Source organism: Cucurbita maxima, unplaced genomic scaffold, assembly GCF_002738345.1.
Source record: "Cucurbita maxima cultivar Rimu unplaced genomic scaffold, Cmax_1.0 Cma_Scf00012, whole genome shotgun sequence".
Classification (NCBI taxonomy): domain Eukaryota; kingdom Viridiplantae; phylum Streptophyta; class Magnoliopsida; order Cucurbitales; family Cucurbitaceae; genus Cucurbita; species Cucurbita maxima.
This window is the reverse complement of record NW_019272028.1, coordinates 4,445,413-4,463,793: the sequence shown is the minus strand read 5'-3', so window position 1 is coordinate 4,463,793 and position 18,381 is coordinate 4,445,413. Positions and strand designations below refer to the sequence as shown.

Genomic DNA, 18,381 nt, shown 5'->3' with positions numbered 1-18,381 from the left:
AATACTTTGTTCCCATTTCCAACCGATGTGACATCTCACAATCCATCTCCTTTGGAAGCCCAATATCTTTGTTGGTGCACCGCCCAATTTCTAGCTTTGATACCATTTGTAATAGTCCAAAGGGGATAAAATCTACTAGCGTGAGTTTGGCCCGTTACAAATGGTATTAGAGCTAGATACCGAGTGAGGTGCTAGCGAGAATGTTGGTCCCCCAAGGGGGTGGATTGTGAGACTCCAGGTTGGTTGGAGAGGGGAATGAAACATTCATTATAAAGGGTGCAGAAACTTCTTCCAAGTAAACACGTTTTAAAAACCGTGACACTGTTGATGATATGTAACCTAAACTAAATTTTAAAAATTACATGTTTTATAATTTAATTATTCTTGTTTATGTGGTTTTGTAGGAGGAAGCTTTACATGTTTTATGAAAAAAATTGAGACTTGAATTTGAAAAAAAATGGTGAAATTGTGAATTTCATCCTCTAATACGTTTTCCTTAGTTAGCCAAAATTGATAAAATTTAAACCAAATTGCTCAACGTAAAGAGATTTAGAAGTTTTGTGAAGAAAGTGTGAAATATCGAGGTGTGTTATGGCTGGAGGTTAGGTATGACATTATTCAAAGGTATTGTTTCTATGTAATGTTCGTGGTCTTGTTCATGCATTGTTCACGGTACTGTTCATGTTTGATTTAATCGAATCGATTTTCTACTCTTTGCTTAATTTGACCTATTTTGATTCAATTTTCTATTTATTTATAATGGTACCGATATTTTTCTAATATAAGACTTCTAGAAGTTTCTAGAAATTTGGAGTTTGAAAAGTTAAAAAATCGAGGCCCCGAAGCTAGCAAGAGTCTACAATTATCTTATCAATTAGTGTTGATTGAATATAGTTTGGCTATATGGGAGAGTTCTTATTTTTTTTCTTGTAATCACATATCTATTAGTTATTTTATGTTATGTTTAATAAATGAATGTTTTTTTTTTTTTTTTTTAATTGAAGATGGTTATTTATTATTTTAATCATAGTGATTGATTATTATTATTATTATACCTCAATAATAATGGAATAATGGAATAAGGAAATAGTATTTAATATGTATCTATTGAACTATGTTTGACTTGATAATACACTAAAGATACGTAATTCAAATGAATTGCTCATTTTTTAGAATACTTCTTAGTTTTTAATTGTAAAGAATTTGCTTTGATCATCTGCGTGTACTAGCTAAGACGTTACATCTATCTAGTGGAGATCTTATTCACGTTGGTATCAGGTAGAGCTCTAGTGAACGACAAGTCTTAAAATCTTACAACAACATGTATCTAATTGGGAACGTGTCAATACGAATGGTACTCTATTGCTCATACCTAAGAACATTACTCATCACATACAAAGTTCCATATAAGATCTTCAATTTACAACCGAGGTTCTTCGTAGTCTCAAGGAAAATGCATGCAAGGCCAAAAGAACAGCCTTCAACTTCTCTCGAACTTTGCAGTCGATCAAGTCGCCATGGCTATCGAACTTGGGTGGCGGCTGATATGCATTCAAGAAAAACTCGGGCTTGTTTATGAAATGAAGGTCAAGAAACACACCAATTTGGCGAAGATGGTACTGTGATCTTGCCCCGCCTAAGCTCCCACTTGAGCTCACGATTGCTGCTGCTTTGTCTCCCCATACATTTGGTGGCCTTGATGCCCAGTCTAGTGCATTCTTCAGTGGTGCTATCAACATCACAAACAACTAAATCAAACTGACATGAAATGAAAAAGTATTTAGTCATCATTGAATCAACGTCTTTTATTAATGGGATGAGACGAGATTCAGTCGAGATTCATATTTCCAGTTCGGTTTAGAACCCGACAAAAAATATTACATAATTTAGTAATTGGGAATTCTACGCTTAAACCATTTCATTTTCCTATCAAGTGGAGTAAGAAAAAATTAAAGGTTTCAAAACTACTCTCATAGAGAAAATTAGTTAGAAGGATGAATGAACAGTTGCCTTGTATAAACATGTGTTTCTTTCAAACTTTACCCAAACTCACCTTCATGTTGTTTCAGTGCACCCCGTTTAATACATGAAACATATTAGCTATCTACTCTCGAGGCAGACCATATGGTCGAAGAAGGCAATTACTCATTTTAAAAACCAATATTTTTAGACGAAAGTTCTCTATTAATAATCATCTACAGAATCAAATATCAAATAGATTACAGATGAGATGGAATGAGCAATAAATGGATACATGATATTAGTCTATGAACAAGGATCAAATATGATGCCATGTTAAACCATAATGGAAGACTAATTATTATCAATAATACAAGATATTAGCATATAATCAAATATGATGCAATGTTAAACCATAATGGAAGACTAATTATTATCAATAATACAAGATATTAGCATATAATCAAATATGATGCAATGTTAAACCATAATGGAAAACTAATTATTATCAATAATACAAGATATTAGCATATAATCAAATATGATACATATGTTAAACCGTAATGGAAGACTAAATATCCTCGTTGAAAAAAAAAAATCAGGCCATATTCCTAGTTCTCCTCTAGCTAAATCATCTATAACCACACAAATTCTCAGTTAGAATGAGATTCTAACTGAAAGTTGTTCGAGATTTTGAGAAGAATTGTTCTTTAGAGTTCGCAAAACGATTCAAGTTGTAAGTTGAGTTTAAGAGAAGTTATTGAATATTATTGGCCTCTACGATAGAATTAGGCCGGAGTCGAGATGGTGATTTAACCTAGGGCCGAGGTTAGGACTTCAAGTTCACAATCCAAGCCAATTTTTAGTTTCGATATTCTAATAAATTTATACTCTATTAATTTAGAAATATTAATAAAAGTGATATTTTATATAATTTAGGAAAAAAAGGAATAAAAATGAAAAGGAATTTACCGGTGACGGAGTAATTATATTCCGGCGAAGCAAAGAGAATACTCTCTGCTTCCAGAATCTTCCGACGAAACGCCTCGACAGCCGGTGAATACGTTCCATCAACCTCCAAATCGGTGTTGAGCATCGGCAACGGCGAGATATCTACATATTCGATTTCCAATCCATCGATCGACTCCTTAGCAATCTCCGTCGCTACAACAACGATCTTCGAATCAGAGCCCTAGACGACGAATAATCGACAAAAACAGAGCACAGAAACAGAAAAATGGAGAGAGAGAAAGAGAGAGATAGAGATTTCGATTACCAGCACGAATCAAGCCTCTGTTAGTAGAACTTTTGCGAAGAGAACCACAGAGCGCGACGACCTTAACCGCCGGCTGCGCTCCCACAATCATAGAGAGTGCCATCGTCGCAATCGAAGGCCTGAAGCAGTGAGGATCCGGCGAGTGGAGATCCGATTCTTACGGGAATGTGGAGCGAGAGAAATTGTAGTATTGTGATCCGAAAGTTGAAAACGAAGTTGAGGCGATGAGATTGTGTTAGGAATAGTAGTGGTGTGGCGCATGTGGTCTGGCTTTTTGCTGCACTTTCTGCTCGTTTTGCGTCTTCTCATGTCCAAATCATTTCTTTAATGGAAATTAACAGCACAGCAGGAAGTACTTCCCATCAATTATTAAAAATATTCTAAATTTTATATTTTCTCTCATAAATATTTCTACCTAATTTTATAAAAATAAAAAATAAAAATGATAATGATCTTTAATATTTATTTTTAAAACATCATAAAATTTTTAATAGTATTTTAAAAATACTATACAACTTTAAAATTTAACCAAAAAGATAGGTTAGGTGTGGAATCAATAATTTACTTATTACTTGATATTTGTGATAGTGTATACTTGCACTTATTATTGTGAATTTTAGGTCATTTTATTATATATATCTACAAGCCATCAAAATTTTAAAATAATAATTGGTATCATATCTAATCAATTTACAACAGAGGTTCCTAATAGTCTCAAGGAAAATGCATGCCTTTTTGTTGTTTTCATGGCCGGATTCGATTACTTAGGAATAATATATCATAAAACGAGTTCGGTTTCAAACAATAAAAATCTTTTTACCCCTAAGTCAGGCTTAGATTGGCTCGTTTTTGTTGTTTGATTTTTTTATGTTCGATTTAGAACCCAACAAATTTTTGACCTAATTTAGCAAATGAGAATTCTCGATTTTGTACCATTTCGTTTTCCCATCAATGAGTATGAAAGAACTAAAGGTTTCAAAACTACCCTTATCAAGAAAATTAGTTAGAAGGTTGAATGAAAAGTTGACGTGTATAAACACGATTCATTTAAACTTAACCCAAATTCAATCTCATGTTGTTTCAGTGCACCTCGTACACCTCGTACAATACGTGAAATCTATTAGCTATTTGCTCTCGAGGTAGGCAGTATGGCCGAAGGAGGCAATTACTCATTCTAAAAACCAATATTTTTAGAAAAAAGTGAGAATATTTACTAAAATCACCGCACCTAAATGATGGTAAGAGCTCTCTTTTAATAATCATTTATAGAATCAAATAGATTACAAATGAAATAGAAAGAGCAGTAAATGAATATACGATATTAGACTATGATCAAGGATCAAATACGATATATATGTTAAACCATTATAGAAGACTAATTATCTTCAACAATACTCGACACTGGCTTATAATTAAGGGTCAAATATGATTTATACAGTAAACCGTGATCCCAATTCATTGGGCCTTTTGATACAATCAAATAGAAAGCCCCAAGGGCGCCATATTCTAGGAGCCCAACCTATGTGATTGAATAAATCCTCTTCTATCCGTGGGGTCGAGGACTCCTTCTCCTTCCCCTTCTTCAAACTCCAATTCATATGGTTCACAGAGAACAAATCCATTTTGTATCATATCTAAGGGATTCCTTAAGGCTAAATTTCTTCGATAGAGGTTGGCAAAAAAAAAGACTAGTTCTTAGTTCCAGTGCACCTAAATCATCCATAACCATACAGATCCTTAATTAGAATGAGATTTCAACTTAGAACGGTTTAAATTTTTTAGAAGAATTGTTCTTTGGAGGTCACAATAGCTTCAAGTTGTATGTCGTGTTTAAGAGAGTTATGGTGTATTATTGACAGTTGGAAGTCAAGATGGTAATTTAACTTAGGGTGATGGCAAGTCAATTTTTAGTTTCAATATTCTAATAAATTTATACTCTTCAAGTAATTTAAAAATATTGATAAAAGGGATAATTTATATAATTAGAAAAAAAAAAAAAAGAGTAAAAATGAAAAGGAATTTACCGGTGATAGAGTAATTATATTCCGGCGAAGCAAAGAGAACACTCTCTGCTTCCAGAATCTTCCGACGAAACGCCTCGACAGCCGGAGGATACGTTCCACCAACCTTCAAATCGGTGTTGAGCATCGGAAACGGCGAGATATCTACATATTCGATTTCCAATCCATCGATCGACTCAGCAATCTCCGTCGCTACAACAACGGTCGCCGAATCAGAGCCCTAGACGACGAACAATCGACAAAAAAACAGAGCACAGAAACAGAAAAATGGAGAGAGAGCCTCTGTTGGTAGAATTTTTGCGAAGAGAACCACAGAGCGCGACGACCTTAACCGCCGGCTGCGCTCCCGCCTTCATCGCGATTGAAGGCCTGAAGCAATGAGGATCCGGCGAGTGGGAACTCGATTCTTGAGGGAATGTGGAGTGAGATAAACTGTAACAGGAGAATGGAGGAAGGGAATGATTATTGTGATTTGAGAGTTAGAAATCGAAGTTTGGCATGTTAAAATGGTATGATATTACGATCCTAAAAAGCGTTATACCAATAGAGAATATATTCTTAGATTATAAATCATGACCATTTCCTAACTTAACCAATGTGAGACACTTTCATCTAACATTCCTCACTTATAAACTCATGATCATTCTCTAAATTAGCCGATATGGGACTTTCATCATCCAACACGGCCGATGATCATTCTCTAAATTAGCCGATGTGGGACTTTCATCATCCAATACGGTCGATGAGACTTTTTGCAGAACTTTCGTTCGTTTTGCGTCCTTCTCACGTAGAAATCATTTCTTTAATGGGATCTAACGTCATAAACTTAATAAAAAATATTCCTTTATTTTGAAAAATATCATAAACTTTTAAAACCATACATTTAAATTATATAAAAAAAAAATCATTAAGCAATTCTATATTATATTTAAAAATTACTCATAAAATTTGAAAGATAGTATTAATGTTTTTTATATTTATAATAAAAATTTTAATTTTTTTTACTTGTTTATGGAACACTCGTAAATTATCTCTAAATTATTTAATATTCATTTTAAAATTTTATGAGCATTTTTGAAATGCCTTAACACATGTGTAATTTTGAATTTCTCTACAAAAAAAAAAAATTGAAAGTATTTTTAAAAAATAAAAAAATATTAATAGAATTTTTAAACATTTAAAAGTTCATCCAAAATTAACGGGATATTTTCGATTTTTTTTTAAGTTCAAATGTATTTTTTAGAGAATTTTTAACAAATTTATAAATATTTTTTTTTAGATAAAGTACCATATTTATAAGTATTTTTATTAATTTAGTATAAATATTAATATTGTTTTTTTTTAAGTTGAATTTTGTTTTTTATGTAATCATTAACGTTTCAACAACACACCCATCTTGAACTATCTAACCCAAATCATAAAACTTCAGTTGGATTTGAATTGTTTCCGTCTAGATTAAGTTGAATTAAAAAAAAAAATTGAAAATCTTATTCATTTTCGGAGTTGAATTTTCTTTTGTTCGGTCAACTAGACCACTAAAAATAATATGTACAGTAAATAAATAGAACTTTTTTAAATAATCTAAAAACGGTCGTTGAGCCTAAATGATTAAGAGTAGGAAACGAAGACAAAGGTAGCAATAAACTAAGACAACAACGACTATAACTAAGGTAAGAGACGATAAGATCTATTGAAAGAGAAGGACGACAAAACAAGGGAAGAAGAGAGAAACGAGAACGTTATCAAAAATTCTCTTTTAATAGATAAAGGTATAATTTTGTTTCTTAACATGTTCTTATTCTTTCTTAAAAAGCTAAATCAATACCCTAATAGCGTATTTATAGAGAATTATGAACTCGAGATTACAAGAGGCCAAGCCGAATTTCATAAAAATGAACTTTGGTTATACATTATCATCACACGCATTTACATGACATCAAATTCAGCCTGCAAGAATGGCCAGTCCAATTCCTTACACGTCTGAAGCTATGGCCAGGCTCCTTATCTCCACCAGAGCCTTCCCCTTTCCGCTGGTTCCGGCACGAGCATTCTTCAGACCCTCCAAATTGTCGCCGGCGGTCAGATTCTCCGGCGACCCATCAGCCGCCAGAACCCTACGAGTGGTGACGACTCGTGCCGGTGCCAGCACCAGCAGTTACATCTTCGCTTTCTCTATCCCCTTTTCTCTTATTCTCGTCACTGCCCTTACCGCTCTCAAAATCGGTGATAACCTGGACAAGAAGTTTCTTGAGGAGGTACTTTGTGATTTGTTATTTTGCTCCATTTTGTTTGTGGGACTGAATTTTGTTGGGCGTTCTGGTTGGTTTCAGTTCATGTTTGGTTTAGATGAGCTTTCCTGCAATGTTGAGGCTTCTGTGATATTAATGCACATAACCTGTTTGTATTAATGCTTAGTGTTCTGGGAAATTATTTCTGCATATATTTTGATGTTAGAATTTGTATGGTTTATGGTTGAGCTAGCCTTTATGAAGTGTTGAGAAATTGTTCGTTACTATGATGCAATCAAGCTATCTCTTCATGTGCTAATTTTAACGCTAAGATTGTTCGTATGGAAGGATTGCTGTACTTTGTTAAGCACTCTCATTAGGTACAGTGATATCTGGTATCTGTAAAAAGGAGAGATACCCTATAATAGCCCAAACCAACTGCCAGCAAATATTGTTCTCTTGGGCTTTTCCTTTGTGCTTTCCCTCAAGGTTTTTAAAACACCTCTCCTAGGAAAAGGAATCTCACTATCTACCCTCCTTCAAGGCTCAACATTCTCGCTGGCACTCGTTCCCTTCTCTAATCGATGTGGGACTCCCCAATCCATCTCCTTTGAGGCCCAGTATCCTTGTTGGTACATCGCCTCGTGTCCATTCCCCTTCAAGGCTACCTTATTGCCGGCACATAGCCTGATGTCTGGCTCTGATACCATTTGTAACAGCTCAAACCCACTACTCTTCTTCAAGGCTCAGCGTTCTCGCTGGCACTCGTTCCCTTCTCCAATTGATGTGGGACTCCCCAATCCACCCCTTTGAGGCCCAGCATCCTTGTTGGCACACCCCCTCATGTCCACTCCCCTTCGAGGCTACCTTATTGCTGGCACATAGCTTGATGTCTGGCTCTGATACCATTTGTAATAATTCAAGCCCACCGCTAGCAAATATTGTCCTTTTTGGGCTTCCCCTTTCAGACTTCCCTTCAAGGTTTTTAAAACACAAGGCTAGGTAGAGGTTTTCACACCTTTATAAAGAATATTTGGTTTTCCTCCCAACCGATGTGGTCATCTCCAGCCACCCAAAAGTTGCCCTCTTTATGCATCAGTGATCAAAAGCTTGATTTTGTAGATTCATGGTCATTTGATTAGATGATCCCTCACTTGGATAATCTTGGAGGCCTCATTCCTTGCGTAGCAGACAAGTTTCAAGGAGTTTAAATTACTGTGTTCTCTAGGTGAGAGCTTGAACTTAGGACTTTGAAAGCATCTCAAAAACATTTTCAAGTCCTTTCCATCTTGGTCACCCCATAGACCTAGAACTACAAATAATCTAGGTATCGGAGACCTCATTCAAAAAATGGAATGATTAGTTGCACTTTCGATCTTGTTCTTAGCTTCGGGTCTGGTTCTTTAGGTGAGGCTCTTGACTTTATAAGGTGGTTCCCTTTATGGTTCAGGAATTCGTGCTTTGCTGACTTTTATTTGTTTGGTTACAGTTCATGCCCACTTGTAATGAACCCCCACTCGCTCCAACGTAGGGTAGAAAGCTCCTTAAACTGATTCAAGTGATTCAGTCAATAGGAAAGTCAGATGTCTCTCCTGCAAGCCAAAACATTGATTTTGTCTCGATGCGGTTCTCCCCAAAAGAGTGAGCGCTCACTCATATTATGGATCGCACCCCCTTTTTTCTTATTAGTAGGTTGCGATATCTCACTCATGAGGGGAGGTGGGAGAATGGGTTTTTTTGAATTGTGTATATTCTCACCGGTCACCACCACCACTAGTCTCAAGGGAGGCAGGGGTAGCCTACCATAAGAAAGGTGAATCTCATTGGATTTGAATTTAAGATAGATGAATCTCATTGTAGTCACGAACTTAGTACGTTGAAGGCATCTCATAACATCTCAAGCCGTCCCATCTTTGGTCGCCCCATAGAGTCTATTTAGAGCAGGAATGGCAAAATCCATAGGATGAGTTTGATCATGGCACTTCATTTCAAGGCCACATTCTTGTTATAGAAGAGATAAAAAGCCTTTTTATGCATGACAATCTGTTCTTGAGGGAAATTGATTCCTGAAACTGGGAAATAGACACTGATTTTGTTGAACTGTGTTTGTGAACCAGCTTGCTCTTAATCAAGCCATAATGGAGGAAGATGAAGAGAACAAAGATGGTAGTTCAGAAATCTCTTTTGAAGAAAAACCCGCTCTTCCACGAACTCGAAACCGCCCTAAAAGGGAAGCCTAGGTATAAATAGCAGCATAGATTTTGGATGTGAACATGATCGGATCAGACAGGCAGAAAAAATGGCTCAAAGGAACTAGAAAGCTTCTATGTATACTGTATGTAGCTTAGTTTTCTTCTTCTTCTTAATAATGATTAGTATAAAGTTAGTTTGTATGATGAGTGAATTTAATGTTTAATATTATTGTTATATATTCTTCAAATTGATATATTTTTAAAAAGCAAATAGTGGTTGATAAGAGGTACCGTCTCGGTTACATTTAGGCCAACGTTTCTAGTACAACATTAGTTGGGTCCAGTTGAAAAGTATGGATCTAAAACCCGAACTTTTTAACTCTTATCTTATTAGTTCTTCAAACAATTTCTTTGTAGCTGCTCGGAAAGGGTCTTTTTCATAACTTAGAGAATAATCACGACACTTCTTCAAATTGATTAATGATAAACTAACGATGAACTCTAGTAATCTAAAAGAAAAAAATGTCATATGCAAAAGAAAATTGGATGGGGTTATAGTTTTCGTTCCTTTATGAAGTTCTATCGAGATCAACTTGACTACAGATGTAAGTACACATTGCCCTTCTAACCGTCCAAGTCCGATATTGTCCTCTTTGGAGTTTCGGTGGGTTTTCGGCTTCCGTTTCCACACTCTTATAAAGGGTGTTTCGTTCTCCTCCCTAACCAATGTGGGATATATCACAATCCACCCCTTTCAGGGTCTATCGTCATCGCTAGCATTTGTTTCTTTCTGTAATTAATGTGGGATCCCCACCAAATCCACCCCTCTTCGGAGCCCAGCGTCCTTACTGACACACCATCTCACACCATCTCATGTCTACCCGTCTTTGGGGAACAACCTCTTTGCTGACACATCGTATAGTGTCTGACTCTGATATCATTTGTAATGGCCCAAGTCCACCGCTAGCAAATATTGTCCTCTTTAGACTTTCCATTTTAGGCTACCCCTCAATGTTTTAAAACATGTCTGCTAATGTAAGACTCCCACACCCTTATAAATGGTGTTTATTCTCCTCCCTAGCCAATGTGGGATTCACAATTGCTTGTTTGGTTTTACACACCTAATTGTTCGACCATTTGAGCACGATACGGGCATATTTGGCCCTTCTCGGTTGCACTTGGTACATGCCTTTTCACTATCTTCTTCTCCTTGTAAATAGTAGTGACTTATTGAAGAACCGGTTAAAGATTGAATAACCTTAATCATTGCTTTTGAGTGAAGTTTTTTCTTCGATTCTCAAATAAGGGCTTTCGTCTTTTTACAATGGTGTTTGGGGACGAGGTCCAAGCTGATACGAGGCTAGTGTGAGCTTAGGAGCACCAAATGGACTCATGATTAGATAAAATCGTTGCACATTTCTAACCGTTTATTGCATGTTATATAATATTGTCACAACTATATATGTATTATTTGATAAATCATAATTTCATATATTTAAATCTTTGACTCTCGAGACACCATGAATTGAAATATGCTATAAATATGTATGTTAGTCTCCGAGAGAACGTATATCACGGTAACATGGGAGTATTATAATTTTTAAAAATACTAATAAACTTTTAAAAGTAACATTAAAAATGAAGATAATCTACGAGGTGTGATAGATGGTTTCCGTCCATATATTGACATTAAAACATTTTTTTAACATTTTTCTACCTATTTTTTTTAAACATATTAACCACAAGGGTATTTTTGGACTTTTTTTTAAAAAAAAAATTAGAGTGTGTTAATGAAATTATTTAAAAAATTATTTAAAGTTCAATGGTATTTTTGAAACATATTTTCATCTAAAATTTTTCCTTTTAAACGAAAATTCTTGTATTTACTTCAAAAATATAGAAAGAGTTCGATTGATATGAAACTTAATGAGAATTTGTGTAGGACGTAGAGCACACAACGAGGCGAGGGACAAGGGTAGAAAAGTCATTTTCACTTCTGCACACTAGTCAAACTTTATCTAATTGTTGATGAATATGTAGAGATTCGAACATCTGAACTCTTTGAAAGAAGATAAATAGAGAAAAAGGGAATATATGATGACAATGCCTGTTTGTGGGTCCCATTACCAGCTGGCTTCCTTCCTTCCTCCCTTCAACAAGAATGCTTTCAAAACATTCTCACATTCTCTATCTCAATTTACCATTTTACCCCTCATCCTCTTTCTCTCTCTTTCATTGTTTTTCTATAATAGATAAATATTTTTTGAAATTTAAATTTTTTTTTTTTTATAAAAAAAGTAGTTTGGAATCTAAGAAAAAAGAGAAAAAAAAAGGGTCAATTTTGGCACCAACAGTTATGGTCGTACATATTTACAAGAGGACTCAAACCCCGTTCACATTTTTCGCCGTGCTTTATGCCTTTGTCGGACCTTCAGTGAGGTTTGCCTTTGCCAATCAAACATAGCTCGTGCGAAATTTAAGGTTGTTTGCCCACACACGCTGTTTGTGTGTGCATGCATGGATCGTATTGTTGGAAATTGAGATGACAATGAGATGCGACACGATTGGTCTGTGTTTAGCTTCTCATATCCATTATATGTTTAATGTAATTTTCTCCATTTATATTATAATATTATCAAAAATTATTTTTTGAATTATTTTAAATTTTTTCAAATGAATTTATGAATATCTAAATAATTTTAATATTACATATAGATGTATATTAAAATATGCATAGTTTTATTATTATTATTAAGATTTAATGTCATTATTGTAATTAGTTCTAGAAAAGTCACCAAGCAAGCTAATGAAAGGGTTATAATTGTCCTTTCACAGACATTCATTTAGCCCACAAACATTAATTAATATTCAAAGATCATATTAATTATCTTTTTGCTTTTCACTTTTAAGGAAGTTAGCAGAGATTAAGAAGCTTTTATGTCATAATTTAGCCCTAAATGTCCCCAACTTTTAAGGTTGTTAAATATAATATGGGGTATGTTCACTTTTCTGTGTTAAATGTACGAAGAAATAAGACGTGAATATAATAGGATAGGATTAGTTATTTCTGACTAAAATAGTAATCGTTCAAGCCACCGTTAACAGATATTATCAGTTTTGACTCGTTACGTATTGTCGTAGTCTCACGGTTTTAAAACGCGTTTACTAGAAAGAGGTTTTCACACCTTTATAAGGAATGTTTCGTTACTCTCTCCAACCGATGTGGGATCTCATAATATGGTATCAGAGCCAGACATTGGGCGGCATGCAAGCGAAGACATTAGGCCGTCAAAGAGAGTGGGTTGTGAGATCTCACATCGATTTGAGAGGTGAACGAAACATTTCTAATAAATATGTGGAAATCTCTCCCTAATAGACGTGTTTAAAACCATGAAGTTGACAACGATATGTAACGGGTCAAAACGGACAATATCAATTAGCTTGGACTTAAGGGCTTTTACAAAAAAACTATTGTCACAGACTAACACGGAGCTTACTTCTAGCTTATTTTCTAAAAATGAAGACTATTCCCACAAGCAACACGAGTTATTTCAATATGTTTTTTGCTCAGTATCACAAAAATATTAAATTTTGGGTAATTTTTAAATAATAAAAAAATATTTCTTATAAGTTACTAATTTTTTAAGCCTAATTTTCATTTATTTATTTTATTGTAAATCTAATTTAGAAAATACTAAAATAACATAAAAAAATAATAAAAATACTGTTACCATTTTGTACTATTTGTTTGTTTTCAGAACAATAAAAAAAAAAAAATGTTTTTTTTTAAAAAAAAAAAGTGTTTTTAAATACCAATTATAAACAGTCTTAAAAAGGAACATGTCTTCAATACTTGCACATGGTTTGCTGCATGAATTACTACTTTGATTAATGATGATGAAACTATAAAGTTCTTTTTTTTTTTTTTTAAATAATTTTTAAAATTTTTAAATTTTGTAGATCTAAAAGGTTATAAATTATAAATTTTTCATCTAAAATTAATATAAAATTATACGAGACCCTCTAATTTTTCGTCATTAGCTAAATAGGATCAGGAATGTAGATTATATTCCTGTTCGAATATGCACGTGGAAGATTTTTCTTTACGTTATAATATTGAAATTTAATTATTTAAAAATTATGCTGATAAAATTTATATATATTTTTGCTTATGAAATATTATTGAATTTATTAGAATGATTTATAATTTTTAATAGAAATTATATTAGAAAATAAAAATTATAAAGAAATATTATTTTAAAAAAATATAAAAATATTATTTTAAGCGAAAAAACTCGATATCCATGAAAATAAAAGGAGAATTTTGCTGGTACAACTCTAATTTTCATCTATAATAAAATTTGAAAATATATTTGTATTTGGTCGTATAAATATAGTTATGATATATATTATTTTTAAAATTTTATATCCTTTTATTTTTTATTATTTTTTTTAATTTATCAAGAATATAAAAATTAAATTAGGAATAAAATTATATTTTAATTTTTTTTTTTTTTAAAAGAAATGTTCTTTTGGGTATGAAGTGGCAATTTAGTAATTTGGTACCCAATAGGCACTTGAATATGTTTGATGCATATGAGAGAAAAAAGTAAAGGGTTTGTGACAAAAGATTGGAGGACCCATTCGAAGTCAAAAATGGTTTCTTTTTTCTTTTTCTTTCTAAAAAACCCACTGAAGGAGGAGGGGAGGAGGTAGACCTCTCAGTCCTCTGCCATTCTTTTCCTTTTTTTACATTATGTGATTGGAAGGCCCACCAAAGCTGGAAGCAAGCAGCACAAATTCATCTCAATCTGCTTACAAGGAAACATGATTTCAGAAAACAGGGATGTATTGAATCGACATCCTTTCATGTTTTGCTCGATTGGGTTCTTCTTTTCTCTCTGTTGATTCTTATCTTTCAAAGTTTCTTATAATTTGGGGAAGATTTGGGTCTCGTTCTGCTTCTGGGCTCTCTTGCCTGCTTGGTGTTCGACGAAATGCCTCCTCCATTGTTTTCCACTGTGGATGGCTTCTAGCTCTGAGGAGTTCTATGGAGGAAAGCCCTTTGGAGGTTCTATCAATGGCTTCCTATATTTCTCTTTGAATGACCCTTGATTATAATTGTTTCTGCAAATGGGTTTTTGGTTTCATGTTCATCTGTATCTAGATTGAGTGTTTTCTCAACTTTTGGATTGAGATTAGTTGAGATATCTATTCCATTGCTCCATTGATCTATTTGGATTAGTTGATTGATTGTCTGCTTGTTCTCAAATGGGCAAGAAGAAGGGGTGGTTTTATTTAGTCAAGAAGCTATTTGTTTCAGAGCCAGAGCCAAAGCCTGAGAAGGTAAAGACATATAGATTTAGTGTTGGGGTTTTTTAACATGTCTTCAACTAATCATCAATGCTGATGAATGTTGTTTTTTCAGAAGCAAAAGAGATGGAAATGGATGTTTGGAAGAGTGAAGAACAAGAGATTAGCCACACTGACAGCACCGAAAGCGACGTTGAGACAAGAGGAGGAAGAGGAGAGGAATCAGGCTCTTTCTGTGGCCATTGCAAGTACCGCGGCTGCCGAAGCAGCCATTGCAGCTGCTAAGGCTGCTGTTGAGGTTGTGTGGCTCACAGGGACCCCTCAATCTAATCAACAAGAGGCTGGAGATGAAGCCTTTAAACCTCTCAAGAAGGTCCCTCCATCTGATCTTAAACGTGAAAGGGAAATCCATGAGCTTGCTGCTATTATTATCCAAACGGCTTTCCGTGGCTTCCTTGTGAGTACTTCTTCTGACTGTACTTTCTCACTTGCTTCAATGGAATTGGAATGAAATGGTGAAACAAATTGGTACTGTGGTTAGAAATCACGACAGTAAGATATTGTCTACTTTGAGCAATAGCTCTCGTGGCTTTGCTTTGGGCTTCTCCAAAAAGCCTCAAGGAGACGTATTCCTTACTTATAAATCCATAAATCCATAAATCCATAAATCCATGGTCATTCCCTAAATTAGTAAAGGTTGGACTCTCTCCCAACAACCCTCAACAACTCCAGGGTTAAAAAGTATACTTGAAATCTTGTACTCTAGACTTCTCTTTTTAGACGAACATGAAACTTATGAACTCAAGCCTAGACACAATAAAAATTGCAGTTTTATTAACATTTGTGGAAAGTTGGAAACTCGAGGAAGAGAATCCCAGAACAAAAACGTAGAGAATGTTCCTAAATGCACTTATTTTGCAAAAAGTAGAAACGATAAACAGGAAATATAAAACAAAAACGTTTTCAAATGGCATTTAATCCTAAGGCATCTGTGTATTTGCTTACAAGTTTTGATTCTCTAGCCTTGTTTACTTGAGTGACATTTGTATTATTAAGCAAAGAATGTAAATTTTTAGGCAAGGAAAGCATTGAGAGCACTGAAAGGAATAGTGAGGCTACAGGCAATTATCAGAGGGAGAGCTGTTAGGCGCCAAGCCATTGTCACTTTGAAGCGCTTGCAGTCCATTGTTAGCATTCAATCACAAGTCTGTTCGAATCGACTTCATCTTCCTCAAAACACTTTCGATTCTCCTGAAACCAAGCAGTTGCAGAGCTTGAAAGAAAGGATTATAAAGGTAAGCCAAGTCTAAGTATAGCTCTTTGATTGATTTACTTGGTTAAAATACTGGTTGGTTTGATTATAATATTGTTTCTGAATATCAGCTATTTGTTTTTTAGTTTCTTCTTCTGTCTATTTCTCAATCTCCTTTTTGATAAGATTTTCTCAATCTCTTAAAGACAACTAAGTCTCTTCATAGACTTTGTAACGACCCAAGCTCACCGCTAGCAGATATTGTCCTCTTTGGACTTTTTCTTTCGGGCTTTCCCTCAAAGTTCTTAAAATGCGTATGCCAGGGAGAGGTTTCCACACCCTTATAAAGAATGTTTCGTTCTCTTCCCCAACCGATGTGAGATCTCACAATCCACCCCCCTTCAGGGCCTAACATCCTCGCTGACACACTGCCCGATGTCCACCCTCCTTCGAGGCCTAGCATCCTTGCTGACACACCGTCTGGTGTTCACCCCCTTTCAGAGCTCAACATCTTTGCTATATTGCTTGATGTTTGGCTCTGATACCATTTGTAACGGCCCAATCCCACCGCCAGCAAATATTGTCCTCTTTAGGTTCTTCTTTTCGGGCTTTCCCTCAAGGTTTTTAAAACGCTGTCTGCTAGGGAGTGAGTTCTACACCCTTATAAAGAATACTCTGTTCCCCTCTCCAACCGATATGGGATCTCACATCATCTCTACTCGACGTTGGACTATATTCACACCCCCAACAATTCTCTTCTCCAACAAGGAACCTCTAAGCTACTTCTTAAATAGTTGTTTATTCGTTCAATCTAGACCAAACTACCAAACTGAGAGGCTTGCTCTTATTTGTATTAACTTCTCTTAGCTAAAGCATACTAGTATATTCATTATAACTCGACCACAAATGACATTTTCTGTTGCTCTACCTGAACCGGCCTCTTTTGGCTGTTCCTTTACAAGTCTCTTCATTGTCTTCCTTTGATTTTCTTCTACATCCTGCATCAGTCTTCTGTAGCAGTTGATTCAGTTGACTAGTTTTCTCATTCACTTCTTCTATTTCCCATTGATTTTGAAGTTGGATTCGAACGGTCAAAGGTGGGATGATAGCCTGCTATCAAAAGAAGAATCTGATGCAGTATTTTTGAGCAAGAAAGAGGCAGTGATCAGGAGAGAACGAGTCAAAGAATACTTGTTTGCTCACAGGGTAAATCATATCCAACCTTTTTAAAAGTAAACAAACTCTCTGTTCCTTTGCTTCTTGAATCAAACTTTTGACACTCCATGGACATCATTTTGCAGAGATCTGCAGAGTCCGAACGAAAGAAGGTAAGTGGAAGATGGAGATACTGGCTCGACCAATGGGTCGACACCCAACTCTCGAAAAGCAAAGAACTCGAAGATTTAGACTCTCTTTTCACCCCAAATCCTAAACACAAAGTGACAGACGAAATCAAACCAAACCCAACAAAAACCATGAACAAAACCATACTAGAACTCCCCAACCAATCCCCATCTTTGAAAAAGCTCGCACACCACAAGAAGCAACGTTCATTGGGAGGCGGAATTGACTCAAGCAACGTTTCATTTTCAAGTTCCCCAATGGTGCCAACATACATGGCGGCCACAGAATCTGCAAAGGCGAAAGCAAGGTCCTTGAGCTCACCAAAGCTGAGGCCAGCAGGGGGATTGGACACATGCTCCGATGGGAACTCTCCATGCAAGACAAAGCAGCTCAGTTTGGTGTCATCAATAGCGAGTGAAGTGGCCATTAGCAGTGGAAGAAGGGGGTTTCAGCAGCAGAGGTCACCGGGGCTGAAGGGGCTGCCAGGGCCAACAAGATCAAGCAGAACGCTCACCAAGGATTTGAGTATTGATTCAGAGCATTCATTGCCAAACTGGGATAGACAAAGTGCCTTCCAATGATTGGTTTTTGTTGTTGTTGGGCATATTGTGATGATACTAAATGAATACATATACTGGTTGTGGTGTTGTGCTCATATATCTAATAAAAATGTGTTTGCTGTTTGTAAATAAGTGTGCCTATAGTTTACTCTGAAGTGATTTGTTGTTTTCTTTGTTATTAAACTACCCACTATATATTTAATCCTTAGATTAATGGTTTTGGTTAACTTTGTTTC

The 18,381-nt window shown here is 35.3% G+C and overlaps 3 protein-coding genes and 1 long non-coding RNA gene across 4 annotated transcripts; 2 read left to right on the top strand and 2 right to left on the bottom strand.

Annotated features, from left to right (window-relative positions):
• Positions 1-1,242: 1,242 nt before the first annotated feature.
• Positions 1,243-3,573, bottom strand: LOC111487488 (NAD(P)H:quinone oxidoreductase-like). The gene is made up of 3 exons (XM_023134902.1): positions 3,236-3,573; positions 2,932-3,123; positions 1,243-1,729 (listed from the first exon to the last, which is right to left on the bottom strand). Exons 1-3 carry the CDS (start codon positions 3,336-3,338, stop codon positions 1,416-1,418), a joined length of 609 nt encoding a protein of 202 aa, XP_022990670.1. The 5' UTR covers positions 3,339-3,573; the 3' UTR covers positions 1,243-1,415.
• A 607-nt stretch (positions 3,574-4,180) lies between these two features.
• Positions 4,181-5,747, bottom strand: LOC111487492. Its single transcript, XR_002719088.1, has 2 exons — positions 5,260-5,747; positions 4,181-4,945 (listed from the first exon to the last, which is right to left on the bottom strand). It is a non-coding gene; the product is annotated as an uncharacterized LOC111487492 (long non-coding RNA).
• Positions 5,748-7,181: 1,434 nt separating this feature from the next.
• LOC111487491 lies at positions 7,182-9,932 on the top strand. Its single transcript, XM_023134905.1, has 2 exons — positions 7,182-7,511; positions 9,602-9,932. The coding sequence occupies exons 1-2, from the start codon at positions 7,212-7,214 to the stop codon at positions 9,722-9,724; spliced, it is 423 nt and encodes a 140-aa protein (XP_022990673.1). The 5' UTR covers positions 7,182-7,211; the 3' UTR covers positions 9,725-9,932.
• A 4,375-nt stretch (positions 9,933-14,307) lies between these two features.
• Positions 14,308-18,367, top strand: LOC111487486 (protein IQ-DOMAIN 14-like). The gene is made up of 5 exons (XM_023134899.1): positions 14,308-15,022; positions 15,105-15,446; positions 16,066-16,284; positions 17,319-17,447; positions 17,543-18,367. Exons 1-5 carry the CDS (start codon positions 14,948-14,950, stop codon positions 18,164-18,166), a joined length of 1,389 nt encoding a protein of 462 aa, XP_022990667.1. The 5' UTR covers positions 14,308-14,947; the 3' UTR covers positions 18,167-18,367.
• The last annotated feature ends 14 nt before the right edge of the window (positions 18,368-18,381 follow it).